Source organism: Eleginops maclovinus, chromosome 7 (genome assembly GCF_036324505.1).
Source record: "Eleginops maclovinus isolate JMC-PN-2008 ecotype Puerto Natales chromosome 7, JC_Emac_rtc_rv5, whole genome shotgun sequence".
In the NCBI taxonomy this organism is placed as follows: Eukaryota; Metazoa; Chordata; class Actinopteri; order Perciformes; family Eleginopidae; genus Eleginops; species Eleginops maclovinus.
In genome coordinates this window covers 25,494,018-25,511,543 of record NC_086355.1, presented here as the reverse complement: position 1 = coordinate 25,511,543, position 17,526 = coordinate 25,494,018, and the positions used below count along the sequence as shown (strand labels likewise).

The window sequence follows — 17,526 nt, the reverse complement described above, 5'->3', positions numbered from 1 at the left end:
GATTAATAACACCAACAAGGAGGTTTTGTCTTCAGGTTTGTTAGTCCGTCAGCAGGAACAATGAAAACTGTCTGGCCCTGTTTTCATGAAACTAAGAGGAAGGGTATAGCGTGGACTGGGGTAAACTCGTTGAAAGTGGAATCACACAATATCCCTCACTGATGGTCAGGGTCTTGGTCAGGTCTGAGCTCTTGTAGTTTCCATTGAGGAAGAAAGGAGGTGTCCTACTCATTTTAAATGTATTTTTATGTTGTGAAAATGCAGGCTTATATCTTGCCAGTTTAAAGTGAGCCTTCCATACCTTGACTTTGTCCTCGAACCCGCGGCGGGACTCGGACAGCAGCTCCTCCAGCTCCATGAGCGAGTCCTTAAGCGTGTCCACCTGGTACATCAGGTTGTTCTTCTCATTGTCCAGCTGAGCGTTGGACACCATGGCCTTACGGTACTTCTCCTCCACTTGTACTAATGCATCCTAATGACATATAGGCAGTAGCAGAACATAACAGATTGTACTCTGGTCCCTCCTCCTTTGAGACCAACGTGCATGTCAAATATAACATTTCAAATAGGCTTTTTATTAAGTGTTTCGCTTAGTTAGAGATAATACAGTTACAGAGTTGCATTTCCTGAAGTATTATCTTTAGTAAAAATTATATGTTTATGTATACACAATCTACATTTGAAATGTTTGACTGTATTCTCCCCACAGCATGATTTGCCCTTTTATTGCCACCAGGGAGCCTAAAGCATGTTAATGTTGCACCAATTAACCATTTTGCTTATTATAAACTTAAGATGAACACAAGTGTGTTTGAATATAGTTAGCTCAAGAGGTTAATACACATTTTTGAAATTAATTTATATTTTTTTCAAAGTTCTCGCCCACCGTTGAGCGCGGCTGGAAAGCAACAAATAGAACATGTAATAAAATATGTACCTTTGACGCCTGAGCTCAGGTAAATACACAACAGAACATGGAATAGCCTATGAGCTGTATACATATCTGTACCTCACAACTGTAAACTTTGTGTGAAGAAGAAAGGCAAACAAACACACACATGACAGCCATACAACATTCAGATGTAGCACAGTGAAATCAACAGTTCGCAACTAAAAGCACACGTTAGAAAAACTGAGAAATGTCTGCAGGGGGACGGTAGGTTTATGACCTACTATAACATTGTTTGTTTTTCATTAATAAGAATTTCCACTCAAATAAGTTGTCCTAAATGTGACCCAAACATTCAAGTGATTTCAGTGTCTTAGTGCCATTTTGATTGTTTCAATGTTCTTATTATTGGGATAAAAACCACAGATCACAATGATTTGGGCCAGGGTAATGGTGACATGAACTCCTCTACTAAAATACTATTTGTTTCATCTTCCAGAGCCTTCATCTTTTTATTTAAATGTTGGTATACAGATGAAAGGCATTGGGACATGCCTACCCTTTACTCCGTCATGTGGTTGCACATATCAGAGGGAGTGAGGACATAAACGGATCAGTTAATAGTGAGTGGGGGGGGCTCAGGCTGATACCTTGACTTCTTTGAGGTTCTGCATGTACTTGCTTTCCACATCTTGAATCTGATCCTTCAGTTCATGGATCTCCTGGTGGGGGGCAGCAGTGAGCGGAGGAGCGCAGTGACAGCACAGAGGAGGACGCACAGAGTTCAGAGAGCATCAGAGTGTTTGCAGGGAGAATGGAGAAAGCATGACAGCTCGCAATTTTCTTACATCGGAGTTAATGAGTGTGTGTGATATCCCTTTCAGTATGACATGAGCAAGACCCAGTTTGCACACATGCCCCGTATGTCTTGCGGTCTGGGGGGAGACATTACTCTTTACAGCTGCTTTGTCTCAGTATCAGTTTGACAGTAAAACAGAGAAAATGTCCATTCCAGAATAGTCACATTTTGTCAGTATAAACCCTAAATATAAACAAAGCAGGACATCTCTATTATCAAAACAGATCCACAATTCCAAATGTTGGAAGTCTTCAATAACATTTGAATTATGCTTGGTCGCCTAAGGAATGGACAAATAAGTGTTGTTCCAGCTGAAACTGTTTGAAATGGTATTGTAATATAACATTTTAAAGTACATTTCCTATGTTGACATGTGTAAGCTTCATCTGGCCCATTTTATTTTACCTTAATTTCTCGTATAGAGGTCTCTGCATCTACAGTTATAGCCGTTTCCCCACTTCCTCTCCGAGAGGAACTCCCGCCTAACGAGGTGAGGGTCGCTGCTGTCATGGAAGAAGCTGCTCGAGATCCCTGAGAAGAAGGGGAAAAACGCTTAAAATATAAATATCTGGTACAAAATGACAGCAGCACAATAGTTTCACTTGAGAGAAAACTCATGATCGGTTTTTCCAAAGATTATAATCTCAGAATTCTGAGAAAAAATGCCATGGAACTCTGTTATTTCCCAAAATTAAGCTTTCAGGAGGGTCCCAGAGTGATAAGAGCAAATATTTCTTTCACGAGAATGCCCTACAATGTACCAGTGTTGTAGTAATCGAGTCCGACTAGTGAGCTAAATTTAGAGACTCGTGACTTGACTTGGACTCGAGCACTAATGACTTGAACTCGGACGCGTGCATTCGGATTCACGATGACTCGAAAGGACTCGACTTTGTCATTAAAACCCTGAGGTCGACGAACGCGCCGGCGCGTTTTCGCAATGTTTTCGATATGTTTCTATTCATATTTATGCCATAATACAGCGTAGAAATGTTGCTGGAATCGGTAGACTCTATTCTTTCCGATGCATTGTCCCGCGAGATCCTACGTGATTCACAGGAGCTCGGGGGCCAATAATAGAGCTTGACGCATACATCTTTGTGAATGATGTGTGTGTCAAGCTCTCTTATTCGCCCTTTCAATGCATATCAAAGCTCATAGCGCCCGCCATTAGGACACGCCTATGAGCTGCGGGACCAGTTATGTTTTTCTGAAGTTTAACAACACAGGGTTTCCCACACATAGACTTTACTTGGCCTGGCCGCCCAGGTATATTAACGGCAGCCCAAGTGTATTTCGCGACCCATTTAGTTTTTTTTTGCACGACGCTATCCGCGATCGATTAACTAGTGGAAAATGATCTCCTCGCTCTGCTATCGTGTACCTGTTCGCTCTGCTATCGTGTTCGTGGACTAGACCAATAGGGACTCGACTCGGACTCGACCTGGATGAGTAGTGGACTCGACTCGGACTCGACTTGGAAATGTTTTTAATGACTTGGACTTGACTCGGACTTGAACACTGGAGACTTGAACCTGGACTTGGACTCTAGGCATAGTGACTTGACTACAACACTGCAATGTACAAAATAATCTAACAAGTACAAATACAATCCCAACACGTGACCTACTCACCTTCTCAAGATAATCTCTGTCCTCCACCTGTTGAGACAAAAAGAAGAAGTGAGACAAACCAGGATACCATCATCTGACAGCTCGTAAAATAAACCAAACAAGGCCTCTCCATGTTCCAATCTGCTTTTCACTTGCATTCAGAGAAGACAAGTTCACTTATATAAACAACACCATGCACTGTATTAGTACAGAGGAGACAAAATATTCAAATCTCACAGCAGCCCAAACGTGAGTCTGACGCAGTGTTCCATTCACCAACAGCGGCTCATCTTCAGGCTGGCACCTGCCTCAACCACACAGACAATCCACTCCACACAGATTAACTTCGGACACAGACACAATTAGCCCTCCTTGCAGGGCAAAGTGCACAGGGAGCAAAGACGGCTTGCAGCAGGTAGTGAGCTCACATCACGGTGGCGGCCTCCTGCGGGGGCAAAGCCACTCACATCAGAAAAGTCCGGAATAGTAACATCGTCCAGGTGGAGGCCGCTGCTGCCGGCTGCGCTCCTCAGGAAACTGGCCACAGAGCCGCAGTTGTCCTGCAAACGGCCAGCATGGGGCGACACAAAACAACACAGGAGCCCAGCACAGTCAGCGATGGCAGAGAGGAACTCAGGGAAAGTTTGATTCACAAATCTTCATATTAACTGTTAAATGGAATTGTTACCGCAGTTGTTCCTGTTTGTATTGAGACTAACTTCTCTATTTATTATCATTACATGCTATATCCCTAAAAATTATGTATGCATCAGTTTTTTTGTACAGGAATATTTATTAAATACAAAAGAAATAAAAGATTATGTCCAGAATTGACGTTTTCTGATGTGGAATCATGACTAGGTTGTGCCTCAGTTTTGCATTGCATTGTATAATTCAATTTCAGCCATTATGGGATGTTCTTAAATGTGACTTCAGTGCTTCCCTGAGCTTTAATTCATGAGTTTTCAACATCCCGTTAGCAGTCTGCTTTACAGGTGCACCAGAAAATACCAGCCAGTCCACCACGCAAATATTAAGACACTTTTCCAGATTCTGGAAACCCTGCGAGTCAGTGAAACATCCACAATGAACAGCCAAAAAATGCTAATGTCAGACTAATTTGTGCAATCTGAAAAACACTATCACTTCTTTATGTGCAAAGCTCTTTAATTAATAATACATTTTTTTTAAATCCCCATTTGATTTGTAATTTTACTTACTTTTCTTGTATACATATTTAATGTATTTGTTCTACTCCACATTCGTGTTTAAAATGTATACAGCACCATCACACCCCAAAAAATCCTTGAATATAAAAACATGTTGCACTAAAGAGATCTAGTATGTAATCAATCCATGTTCAAGAGTGAAGCATGCTGGTGTTTCTTTAAGTTCAGTCATACACGCTGAGGCTATGTACACTTGTTGGTACCGGGGCTCGGGGGGCTCACCACTGGGCTGCCGCGGGCTGACCCGGCCCTGGAGGAGACCCTGGAACCGGAGGTGCGATAACTACTGTACTCTACAGGCTGAGAGAGAACACAGTGTTATGTTCCTGCGTACAGCCGGAGGAAACACACACACGCATGCAAAGACTCCCAGAACCACAACCAGAACCATGCTGCAGAGGACTAAACACTGTCCACTCAATGCCAAATCTACATCCCATTTCATCAACTCACTGAAAAATCTACTCTTTATTCACAAAATAACCCTTTGGTTATCGATTACCCCCCATGTTACCTTGACTTTTTTCTGAACGCCTCCAACGTGTACAGAGAATCACAAAACAGAGAGGTGCTGATAAATGAACGTGAGGCTGCTTTTATCAAAAGACAAAACTATCAGTTTACAAACCCTCACAACTCAGGCAGTGTGATCCAAATATGACTGTTTTTACAAGATTTCCATTTAGTTTTGCTTTTTTTAAACGCAGCATTTTACATTTGAAATCTTTGTTTTGGATTCTTTGTTCACAGAGGAGTTATATGCAAAAAGAAAATGTGCTAAATTGATATAATAAAAAAGGTCATTATGATCAGGAAGTACTTATCTAAAATTAAATTCCAACTCCCATGCATCAAGCAGCAGCAAAACCCCCCCAAAAAATACTAGGAAGGTCTTGCGAGAAAAAGACACACAGAGCTCGATTGATTATTTCACACTAGAGTCACGTTCACTCCGAGTTATATGCACACTTCTTGTGACGGTTGACACAAAAAACAGCAAGGCCATGATCCTCAGAGAGTCTTACAAGTGAGAGGGAGCTGCTGCCTCGCTGCAAGCCGCTGTCTTCATACAGGGAGCTCTGCACAGACACAGTGAAGGGTCATGCTGCACAGCGGAATCATAATCACATGCTCCACTCATTACATCTTGTTCTGAATAACAACACGCTTAGTTTCATGTGTTCTCGGCATGCTGGTGAGGGGACGCTAGCTGCAGGTGTATTCAACACGGTGTAAAAGTTATAGTTGGAAGGGTATGCTGAAGATAAACGGGACCAACCCTACGAGAGACCTGCTGGGAGACAAAACTGAGTGACCTGTAGAACTGAACAGAGACCAGGTTCAGGTCTAAAAGCCAGGAAATGGTTGTGAAAACTCAAGTATGAAACATGATTCAACTGATTTATCCTCCCCCCCTCCCACAGAGCAGCAACAACTGTTTTTCTCACTGTCTGTACGGACCTGGTAACCATTGAAAGTTGAGCCGGGGTTTCTGGCAGAGGACAGGCCATTGTAGCTGTACAGGTCAGAGGAAGCGTAAGAGGTCTGAAATGAGGAAAGAGGAAGAAGCGAGCCAAGAGAATGGGTAGATGGGAATGGGGATAAAGGACAGGAAGTTCAGAAACATCTTTTTGAAAATTAAACTATTTACAAAGTGTACCATGCACTCTACATTCTGCTCTGGAGGAGCAGTGTGTTTTTATAGAGCGCAAAGGAATCCACATGCTTGCCAAATTGCTGAAAAAGAAAGGTGTGTTGCTACCCAGAATTCAACAGTCCTGAGTCTCTGGCATATACAGCACACACAGACTCCACAGCAATGGGGAACACATGCACCCAGGTCTGTTCTTACTTCATGCCTCAATAGAAACTATCTAATCAAACCTTCACAGGTCTCCAGCAGGCGATGGGTTACTGAACAGGATGTTAGACAAACAGTGAGCAACCAAACCATTAGTGTTAGATAAAAAACGTCTGAGGGCAGAGCCACCCACCGGCTGCAGGTCTAATCTGGAGCCCCGAGATCCCCGGGGGTCATCACTCAGTCTGGAGCTCTGGGGGGGTCACAGAAAGCATCAAACACAGACACCTCTACCTGACATCACAGTTAACGTATTCACACAGCACTTCAATTAGAAGTCACTACAGGTTTTGAAACCTAAGTCCTTAATTTTTATTAGTTCAGTTAACCAATAATATGTATTCAGAATACAAATCACTTTCATGGTTTTATTAATTACAAAATTGTATTATATATATATAAATTATTGTGATCTGTATATGGACTTGATTGACCTTTCTTTTAATTTTTTGGTATTTTATAATTATTTACCAGCCCTTGTTTATTACTTTGTTAAATTCCTACATTGAGAGATAAAATATTTTTTTGCGCTATAGTTAACATTACTTTGACCAAAAAAAAGTGGATTACTCACGACCTTAGCCCTCCTGCTATGTTCACTGTCCTATTATTGTTTAAGTAGTTCAATAAAACAAAGAATCCTTTGTGGATGTGCAGTTAAATAAAGATGTCAGAGATAGAAATAATAATGTGAAGTCAAAGAACCAGGTTATCGAGCCATGTAAAACTGAAGACAAGAAGTGGACATACAGACGTCTACAGCGCTCTCACACAACACTAGACCAGTTCAAAATAGTTTTCCCTATTGCTCAATTAGATACAAAAACAAAGGGAAATAGGGTCCAGGTTCAGATATACCGACGTTACCACAGTAAATGTTCAGTACAATCACTGAACCAGCTATTCAGCGATCAAGATAAGAAAGTCCAGCACGCACCGTGAGGTCCAGCCTGGAGGAACGGGACACTCTGCTCTCATCACTCTGTCTGGAGCTCTGACAGCAGGACAAACAGGAGCATCATGAGCGACAGGCTTACATTGTACAGAAAGTAACAACAGAGCAAACGCCTGTACGATCAGTTCCACACGCAGCTACTGACCCGGCTGGACATGACACTGTACTCATCATCATGGCCGTTCCTCTGTGAACACAGAACACGAGTGAGAAGCACTGAAGTCTGTGTGTGACTTACAGGCTGAGCTTCTACCTACGTCTTTGTGCTTATGTTTCTTCTTTTTCTTTGACTTCTTTATTGAGGAGGAGTCCTTGGAGTGAGAGAAGAGGGTGAGCACAGCGGAGGGGGGAGCATCTGAACCAGGGATGTCACCATAAGACAAATGTAGCATCCCATACCATCCACTATTTGGTATACTATCAATACCAAACAGATACCACGATAAAAAGCTCAAATAAATATAAATACCATGTTCCTCAACACCAACAGTTATTACTGTTAAAATGTTTTTGTTAGGAGGTTATAAAGGTCATAACTTCCTCTCTTTAATCTATTTTATATTGCCTTGAAGCAACTTTATGTATCCAAGTAAAATTTGAACACGTTACATTAATCTTTACTTAATAAAACTTGAATGCAATGTAACTAAATAGAACCTGGAGCTAGCAGGACTGTTTCCAACCGCCCGCTAACAGCTAATCTTAACTAGGTCCCCTCCTGCCAATTTCCACAGGGATTGCTTGTTCACTAGAGCATCAGGGAACAAATAGGTTGTGTGTTGATAGCTATTACTGTGAGTTTTGCACATTTTCTGTTGAGTCACGACGCCAAGGTAGACAAATGAGCATTTTGGGTATGGGTATTTTTACACATCTACTTTTTACATCTGTTCAGGTGACACCCCTGTACTGTAACTGTAAGAAAAAACCCAAACACCAACACATACATGCATAATGAAGTCTTCACACTGACCAGACCGACAGCAGAAACACAAGCCACAAAGTGTTAACATGAAGCTCTATGACAAACTGATTCAGCCAACACACTCACTGAACCAGATATCCTGGGTGCTGTTTGCTCAGGAAAATTAATAATACATTACATAGCAGAGAAGAAGTGCACCTAACATTTTGAGACTCAACCGAGCCTAAAATAGTGTGGCCTATGTTTTGGTTGGAGCCTGATAGCCTAACAACACACGGTGTTCTTTTGTACATCAAATCCAACTCCAAAATGTTCCTTCCCAACAGCAAAAACACAGACATGTATTGTTTCCTTTAATACAGCAGCAATAGAATGAAGTCCACGCACTTTCATCCTGCATACAATTGACGGTTATCAACCTCATTTCAAATCCATTCAATTTGCACAACAAAGAAATCATGCGCCTCAAACATGTCTTCATCATGAAGCAGACAGAGCAGACTCATTCCTTTGATGCTGACCCCACGTCTAAGGTCTTCACAGGGACAACACACATGTACTCCATGCTTTTAGTTCTTCAGATAAATCTGTTAGTCCAACAGCGAGTCAAACACAACGAATCCTCAGGTAGTGGGTTAAGAAAACTCATCAACCCTTACCCCTCCACCATAAGCCCCAACAGAATCAAGATCCGACTGTGCAGGAGACACATCATCATCAGTATACATGTCTAAGTGCCACCCACACTGACAGTCCCTTGAAAGTTACACAGTACAGACAGACCTTAAATAAAGTCTTTGGATGTAAATGCAGTCTGAGTGGTACTGACCCTGACACTGCTCCGGCTCCCCACTGACATCCGCTCATCGTCGTCCGACAGCTGTGAGAGGGGACACAATAAGAGCAATGGTTACGGGTCAGGAAAATGGTCCCTATGTCAGAGTCAACATGGGGTGACAGTGAACAGTGTTTATGATAGGATCTCTCCTGCTGCAAAGACAAATGGTTCAAACAACAGAGGGACTTTTGTCATTTACAAAAATTCTCACGTGGAAAACCAAATTCAAAAAGGTTATTTTAAGGAAACAAAGATTATAAACATACACCAAGGCTTGAATACAGCTCATTTTCAAATAGAAACTGTATAACAAGGAATTATTGAGTCTGTACTAGCTAAGGTGGTAGAGTAATGTACCTGTTTACGCAGTTAATATAGCAAAGTAATCTCCTTTTATTTAGTGTAGTGGCTCTTGTTAACAAAGATGTTTTTCTCATTCAATATTTAAACTCAAAACACATACTTTACAGGTATTAAACTGAGGCCCACATTAGATAGTGGGATCCTGTGATGGAGGACACACAGCAAGAGAAAAACACGAGGAGATGGAAAGAGAGGGAGGGCTACAAACCGTTTGTATTCGTGAAGAACGTGAGTATCTCTCACTGTCCTCCTGGACAAGGGAGGGGGGGGGGGCAGGTGGAGAAGAAAGGAGATGAAGGGTGAAGAAGAGGAGAGGGATGTCAGAGATCAATGAGACAGGCGGAGGAAGGAGGGACATGGCTCTGAGGTCAAGCAGGTCCAGCGGTTCACTCCAGAAAGAAGTTCTCCACCGGCCGAAACCTTGCTTTATCATTTCAGTTACGGTCATCGTGCTTTCACAAAGGGGGGATATGTCAGCCGAGAGGATTTCTCATTGCTCAGATTGAATGATATTTGATGGGCTGAACTGAATGCCTTTTATTTTATTTCTAAGCTTCTATTGGAGATTTTCCCAAAAAGTAAAAAAGTAAAATAAAATAAAAAGGGACTCTTCGGATATAAATACATTTCCTGTTATTTCATTGAAACTACTTCCTTTAATAAACATATCTGAGTGGATGCCTACTTTTTTTAAAAATAAAATAAAAAGTAAACATGCAGTCAACATGTCTTTTTCCGGGGCGAAATGTAAATAAATCTGGATTGAAACATAAGATAAAAGCATTTGACTTTTGGAAATAATTACATCTATCTTTTTTAAATGAATGTTGAGTTTTGGACCTTACAACAAACTGGAATCGAATTCTAAAAAAAATATATATTTTAATAATATTACTGTAACCTCATTTTTATCTGAAAAAAAGACTAAGTGTCAACATTATGACATGAGCTTTTTAGCTGTTCAATAGAGCCCTGATATTTCGTAGGCATGAACATGTGTATACAGTATTGCACACCATACAATGAATACATGTAAGCGAACACTAGAATACTTCACCTGGTTTTTGTTCATTTCAACAGAATCCTGCATTAAACAAATCAAGATCACTTTTTAATTGATAGTAGAGCACACACAATCAGACATGCACGTTCCTTGAACCCTCACAGAGTCATTCAGGAACAAACCTCACACTGCAACATGCACTCAGTGAGTTTCTTTAGTAAATAACAAAAAAATTCTGCACAATGCAGTTAGTGAACAGGACACACTCTCAGTGTTTAAACCTCTGATGGGCACGGACCAGTCCAGCTAGGTTTCTAAAGTGGTCAATTGAACCCAGTAAATCCCATGCAGAGTCCCAGTGTTGGGGCAGATGGTCTGGCTGACTGAGCCACAGACGCTCCTTTGAATAAGTGGATTATCATCAATGGCCAAGCTTTGACTCTCTATAATCCCATATTTTGTAAAAAGGCTCAACAGGAATTATCAGAAATTCCAAAGCGTCCATCAGAAAGTAAGGCAGAGCAACACATGCATAGTGTTAAGTTTTAGTGATGTCATCAGCACACAGTAACTGTACCATCCATTGCTCAATATCTCCCCATTTGCTGTCCGATCGGTCGTCTACTTTGGTGTTCAAGCCATAATATTTCTAAGAGACAGGACATTAGGGAGAACAGCTCAGAAAACGAACACAGGGAACACACTTCCATCATTTTCTGTGGCAGGATCTGAAGCCACAATGATGACTGAGGTGGAAAGGAAGAGGAGGCCTACCTTCTGCACCTGAAAGATCTACACAGCAACACCGAGAAGACGTGGAGGAGAAAGACAGGAAGATATCCAACATGAAAACAGGGGAAAGAAACAATAAATCAGCTTTAGAAATCAGACTTGATGAAGACAGATGTGAAATTCAAACAAAAGGCAGGCAGCTGCAGTATGTGACGGATAAAGATAGACAGCAGGCAGCAAGAGGAACAGTTCTGCTGATGAGAGGAGCTCAGGAATGTTACCCCACTGCACATCAGGACCAAGTGCCCCCAGAACACATGCAGTTCACTGGAGATCTGCAGAGGGTCTTTAAGATTGGGTCACCAGGCCTTTTCCCATGGTGCTTTAGGTGTGGCAGAAAGCAGTGCCAGGAAATGCAGAACAGAACAAGGAAGTGAGCTGAGCTTACATTCAGACATAGAGAACATTATCCAAAGGAAGCCCAAACTTGCCAACCAAAACATATTTTAAATTGTTGGGTATTTCACTAACTGTCTTGAGTTTGAGATGACAGGTTTGATAGCCCTCCCGAATTCCCAGGAATACACATTTGAACTACTTCCTGTTTCCCAAGAAATATGATGACTGGAAAATCTACTCATGTTGTCAGTGTACACCGACAGACAAATAACAGCTACAACATAATCCTGACAGAAGTATGGAATTCTTTACAAAAAGTTATATATATATATATATGCAGTTTCAAATCAAGCACGCCACAGAGGATGCTGGGATTGTTCTATATTAAACCGACTGTATTGGCTTTAGAAAGGATACAAACTCAGAAAAGTTCTGTTAATGAACATCCTTCATATTTAAATTTCCCCTCTGTGGGACGAATAAAGGGATTCTGATTCTTATATCAAGGGTTGTCATACTATTACAGAAGGCTCACCAGCAGTCAGAACGCAAACAGAGCCTCATTTTAACTAAGATGACTTTCAAAAAGATCTTACTTTAACAAATGTATAATGTTTATAAAAATGATTCCTTCCATGTGGCTGTTGTAGCACTTCCTATTCCACAGTTATCAACGTTCACCTGCATAGGAGGTTTATCTTATCTTTATTCTAATATTGATGAACATAAACAGGGTTCTTTTGTCTTCATCATTGTTAATACCAACATCACACCAAAGCAGATCAGTCAGGTTGTGAACCCATACGTAGGTTGATGCATTTAGTGTGGCTTTAGGATCAATGTGTTTTGACTGCGTCTAAAGTTGAAACTTAAAGGTTCCCTATTAAAGGTACTTGGTAAGTAGACTCACAAAGTGTCAGAAAATACAACCCTCTCTCTTTTCCTCCTTACCCACATCTCTAAAAACGGGGGTACAAACGAGCTGATCCAGATTTGCTTCTGTCATGACCTCATAACTGAAATATGGGCTGGCTTTAGGTTGAACTCCTGGCAACATCCCACCCACGTTCCAACCTATCGTCCCCCATATACAGTCGGCTAGCTGAATCCCCTCTGTTTTGGAAGTAATATGGTCTGTGTTCACATTAGCAAGCATCGCTAACACTCAGAGCTAACGCTGTAGTGGAGAGACTGTGTAATATAAAGGTCCTGTCCTTGTGGTAAACCGAGAGAGAAACGTTTGAGCTCCATACTGTTTCAGAGATAATGCTGGATGTGGTTTGGAACATAATATGGCGTTTAATCACGGCACCGTTTAGCTGAGTTTCTCCCGGTAGAAAACTCTCTTCAGAGGAGAGATCATGACGCTCCAAAGGGGCGTGGCCAGCAGCAGCTCCAAAGGGGCGTGGCCAGCAGCAGCTAGTTCATTTAAAGCTACAGTCACAGAATCGGCACTTCAGGAACAGGGCTGAGATAGAGGGGGATGAGGCATGCTACAATGGGGAATCTGTTTGGTATATTGAGCAAAACACTTCACAGACATGTTCTGTAGATATGCCCTACACAAATATTGTTACAATATAGCAAAATAGGAGACCTTAAAAGAACATTTCTCAGGATTTCCCCAGATGTCCGGTTTATGCTCCGGACAGAAAATATTGATATTTCGGGAAAATGTATCCTTCATTTACTTTACAGATGCAGAGCTCAAGCACATTGTATTGCGTGAAGTATTCAGTTTCAATCAGATGTTTTCTATCGCTGCAACATTACATCAAATTTGCAATTCTATTCTTCTTGTGTATTATTTGATGGCGATGATGGCGGCGCGTGTAGACGCAGCGACCTCTCTCTGTCCCGACCGTGCAGTGTTTTGTTTGCTTAATAAGTGTTTGTCTGAAAGTTTTTTGTGTTCGTCTCGTCTGTCCACATTGGAACATAAGTACAGTCGACAGGCTCTGCTAGACATCCGCAAAAGCAAGTTTTACAACACTTTGGACACTACTATAGAATCACTTAAGGAGCTCGGATTACCCCGCCGGCCTGCAATCACACCGGACTCGACTGCTAACCCTCCCCTGGAAAAGAGGCGTCGGAGGCGGGGTGCGAGCAACCAGAATAGGGGCAAACACGGAGGTATCCAGACTAGGCAAGCGGCTAGACCAACTCTCCCAGCCATACCATCCATCCTCCTGGCTAATGTACGATCCTTGGACAACAAAATGGATCACATACGACTGCTGAGGTCAGCGAATCGGAAAGTGATTAACTGCTGTGTGCTTATGTTCTCTGAAACATGGCTGAATGATAAAGTTCCCGACTCTGCTGTACAACTGGAGCAGCTAACATGTTACCGAGCAGACAGAGCCCTCGAGGAAAGACCCGAGGCGGCGGGGTCTGTGTTTACATCCATGATGCGTGTTGCCGAGACGCTGTGGTAGTATGCAAACACTGTTCTCCAAGACTGCTTTGACACAACAGACTGGGAAATGTTTAAGCAGGCAGCCACTTACAACAACCATACAGACATTGAGGAGTACAGACACTGTGACTTCTTATATCGCCAAGTGCACCAATGATGGGACCCACACAAAAACCATCATCACTCGGGCTAACCGGAAGCCATGACAGGGGATGTCCATCGGCTGCTGAGGGCCAGAGACACCGCCTTTAGAGCCAGGGATGAAACTGGCCTGAGAACAGCGAGAGCCAATCTGTCCCGTGGCATCAAGAAACCAAAACGGGATTACACACAGAAGATAACCTCCCATTTTCAGACAGCAGAGACACACGGAGCCTGTGGCAGGGCATTCAGGCCTTCTTTGCACGCTTTGAAGCACAAAACAACACACGCCCACAGAAGACTTCCCCCCCCCCCACGATCAGCCTCTGTGCCTGTCTGCTGCCAGCGTGAAGAGAACACTCTCCGCCATCAACACCCGCAAAGCAACAGGACCAGACAACATCCCTGGTCGTGTGCTGAAAGACTGCGCAGAGGAGCTTAAGGATGTCTTCACAGATGTCTTTAATACTTCTCTGAGGCAAGCTGCCGTTCCATCATGTTTCAAGGCCTCAACCATCATACCTGTGCCGAAGAAACCTGCTCCATCCTACTTCAATGACTATCGCCCGGTGGCTCTGATCCCCAACATCACGAAGTGCTTTGAAAGGCTAGTCATGTCACACATCGACTCCATCCTCCCCCCCCACCCTGGACCCCTTCCAGTTTGCATACCGAGCCAAAAGATCCACAGAGGATGCAATCTGCTCTGCTATCCACCCAGCCCTCACCCACCGGGACACAAAAGACTCATATGTGAGAATGCTGTTCATAGACTTCAGTTCAGCATTCAATACCATAATCCCACAACAACTCATCTGTAAGCTTGACAAGCTGGGGATCAGCACCTCCCTTTGTAACTGGCTGCGGGACTTCCTTAGCGAGAGGCCACAAGCAGTATGAGTCGGCAACAACACCTCGAGCAGCATCACACTCAGCACAGGGGCCCCCCAAGGCTGTGTGCTCAGTCCCCTGCTCTTCACCCTGCTGACTCACGACTGCACACCAACCTACAGCACTATTATCATGGTGAAGTTTGCGGACGACACAACCCTGGTAGGTCTCATCACGAAGGGCGACGAGACCCACTACAGGTAGGAGGTCAACCTTCTGACCATGTGGTGCAGAGACAACAACCTCCTGCTGAATCTCAGCAAGACCAAGGAGATTGTTGTTGACTTCCGGAGAGGCCACACCCAACACTGACCATCGATGGTGCTGCTGTGCACTTTACCTCTTCACTGTGGGATAGAGAGAAATGTTTTTTCAATTCCTTTGTATGTCTGGTACATGTGGAGAGATTGACAATAAAGCTGACTTTGAACATTTCCTCATCAGTGCTGCATGTGAAATGGAGCAGTGATTCTAAAATCCAATCGCCACAGTTTTAGACTGCTGTATAGAAAGGTCTGAGGACTGGAACCAGGGAGCACAGTTAATCACTCCGAGTCAGCTGTCCCATGGTGGGATGTGCTATATTTATTTGTATACAGAATGTTATTCACCATAGTCTTTGTCATACAGATAATCCTAAACATAGACCTACACTGATGCTGCTGTAAACAAACATGGACACATTGTTTACAAGAAAAATGTCTCCTGAAATGTCCACACTGTGAACACATCTGTCATTCAGCTGTAATGTTTGAACTTCATATCAAACCCCCTTCTGACAGAGCAGTAGAAATGTGCAGTAAAAAGGGCAATGTCCCTCTGACCTTGCCCTGATACCTCTGCCGAAACCAACACACTCTAGCCTACTGCTGCACTTTCCATCTCATTGGTTCAGTACTCTAATCCAGATTTACTACAGCGGTCTCCCTTGTATGCTTGCCCAAAGGAAGGATTGCCTGTCGTCTAATTCTGGCTTCCAAAAATCGACCCACGCTGCCCTCTGGTTCCACTGCATCACTTCGGGAACAACACAACTCCTAGATAATCAGTGTGAGGATGGCCTGCTGCCCTCCTGTAGACTTCAGATGAGAGGGCATGAATTCTGGTGGTGACTACTGCAGCACACTCTGATAACATGCATACCCTGTCTAGAAATAAAAAGGAAGTCATCTTGCAGGCTGTGTACATGAGTTGACTCATTTCAAATAACCTACAACGAAAGCTGTGGTGAAACATTATTCTTATACTTGTGACACAGTAATGTCTTGCACCACCTTCACATTCTTTCTGCTTACGTGTCCTTGTTGCATCATTAAAGCAAAAGGATCTGTGCACTAGCAGTAAAGGCATATGAATCCAAGGCAACGGTCGGTGCTACATGGGATCTGACTCCGTTATGACCTTTGACCTAGAAAATATGCCATACTACGAAACTAAAGTTGTTGTTTTCAACTTATAATGACAATTTCAAATGTAACAATGAAATGCAAAAGGATAAACACACAGTGGAAAACAGAGCAATAAAAGATGGGAGGACTCGTCTGCTTATCTACAATTACATGTCTCGACAACCAATTAGCAAGAGAGCCTTCCAAAGTTAGTCAATCATCAGTTTGCACCCTTTCTTTTCCACTCACCAAGCTGCCCTTTGTGATGGGAGGGGTCCCTGGGCGCCCGCTGAGGGCAGCCCTCAGCCCCCTCCCTGCCAGCCGACGGCCAGCCGTACTGCTGCCTTTAGGGTACAAGGAGAGCTTGCATCCTTCAGCAGTCAGCAGGTAACACCACGGCCATGCGTAGAGGCAGGATCAGCACGGGAGCAGGTTTGAGTTGGAACAACGGAGGCAACCACACGGCTCTGGATGGCTGCTATTCAGCCAAGAATCCACCGTTAGCATGAGGAAACATCCTGAAGTCCTGAAGGTGGATGTGAGTGCAGCAACCCATCGCTCATGGCAACAGCAAGGCAACAACAACAACGGCTCGCTGCAGGCTGGACTGAGGAGGGCAACCTGCTAAGCTACTTTAGAACCCGGCTAAAGGGTTTAAGGCACACGCACGCGCGCACACACACACACGCACACGCACACACCTTAACAATGAGCCCTAATCCTGTGCGTAGGATGGTGTATTTGTGTGTGCACGTGTTGTTTGTTGTTGGTGTCTGTGTGTGTGCAGGTGAAGAATGTTGTTGGCTCCCCACTAGGGCTGTCACTTTTTGAAAAAATTATCGATTGTAGAATCGATTATTCACTTCTATGTTTCAATTTTCAAAATAAAGGCCAACACACTGCCATTAGGACTAACGTAAAGAGGGCGCAAGAGACGTACAGGTCAGCATTTCTGATTATTTATTGCGTGAAGTTTGTGTATAACAAACAGGAGCATTCTCGAAAAACAATAAGCAGT

The 17,526-nt window shown here is 43.1% G+C and overlaps 1 protein-coding gene across 20 annotated transcripts in view; it reads right to left on the bottom strand.

Annotated features, from left to right (window-relative positions):
- The window catches only part of lrrfip1a (leucine rich repeat (in FLII) interacting protein 1a), a 54,974-nt gene that overhangs the window by 13,794 nt on the left and 23,654 nt on the right, over positions 1-17,526 (bottom strand). For 5 of the 20 annotated variants that reach the window (XM_063888251.1, XM_063888253.1, XM_063888232.1 and 2 more), the window contains 18 exons: positions 11,310-11,327; positions 11,113-11,184; positions 10,590-10,616; positions 9,741-9,782; positions 9,161-9,211; positions 8,991-9,026; positions 7,664-7,717; positions 7,552-7,593; positions 7,389-7,445; positions 6,585-6,644; positions 6,052-6,135; positions 5,616-5,669; positions 4,813-4,890; positions 3,790-3,921; positions 3,383-3,409; positions 2,154-2,279; positions 1,540-1,611; positions 302-472 (listed from right to left, as the gene is read on the bottom strand). In XM_063888251.1, coding sequence (XP_063744321.1) covers positions 302-472; positions 1,540-1,611; positions 2,154-2,279; positions 3,383-3,409; positions 3,790-3,921; positions 4,813-4,890; positions 5,616-5,669; positions 6,052-6,135; positions 6,585-6,644; positions 7,389-7,445; positions 7,552-7,593; positions 7,664-7,717; positions 8,991-9,026; positions 9,161-9,211; positions 9,741-9,782; positions 10,590-10,616; positions 11,113-11,184; positions 11,310-11,327 — 1,203 coding nt within the window. Of the gene's footprint in view, positions 1-301; positions 473-1,539; positions 1,612-2,153; positions 2,280-3,382; positions 3,410-3,598; positions 3,765-3,789; positions 3,922-4,812; positions 4,891-5,615; positions 5,670-5,869; positions 5,915-6,051; positions 6,136-6,584; positions 6,645-7,388; positions 7,446-7,551; positions 7,594-7,663; positions 7,718-8,990; positions 9,027-9,160; positions 9,212-9,740; positions 9,783-10,589; positions 10,617-11,112; positions 11,185-11,309; positions 11,328-17,526 lie in introns of those variants that run through there. The other 15 variants (XM_063888252.1, XM_063888238.1, XM_063888242.1 and 12 more) reach the window with 13 other exon arrangements.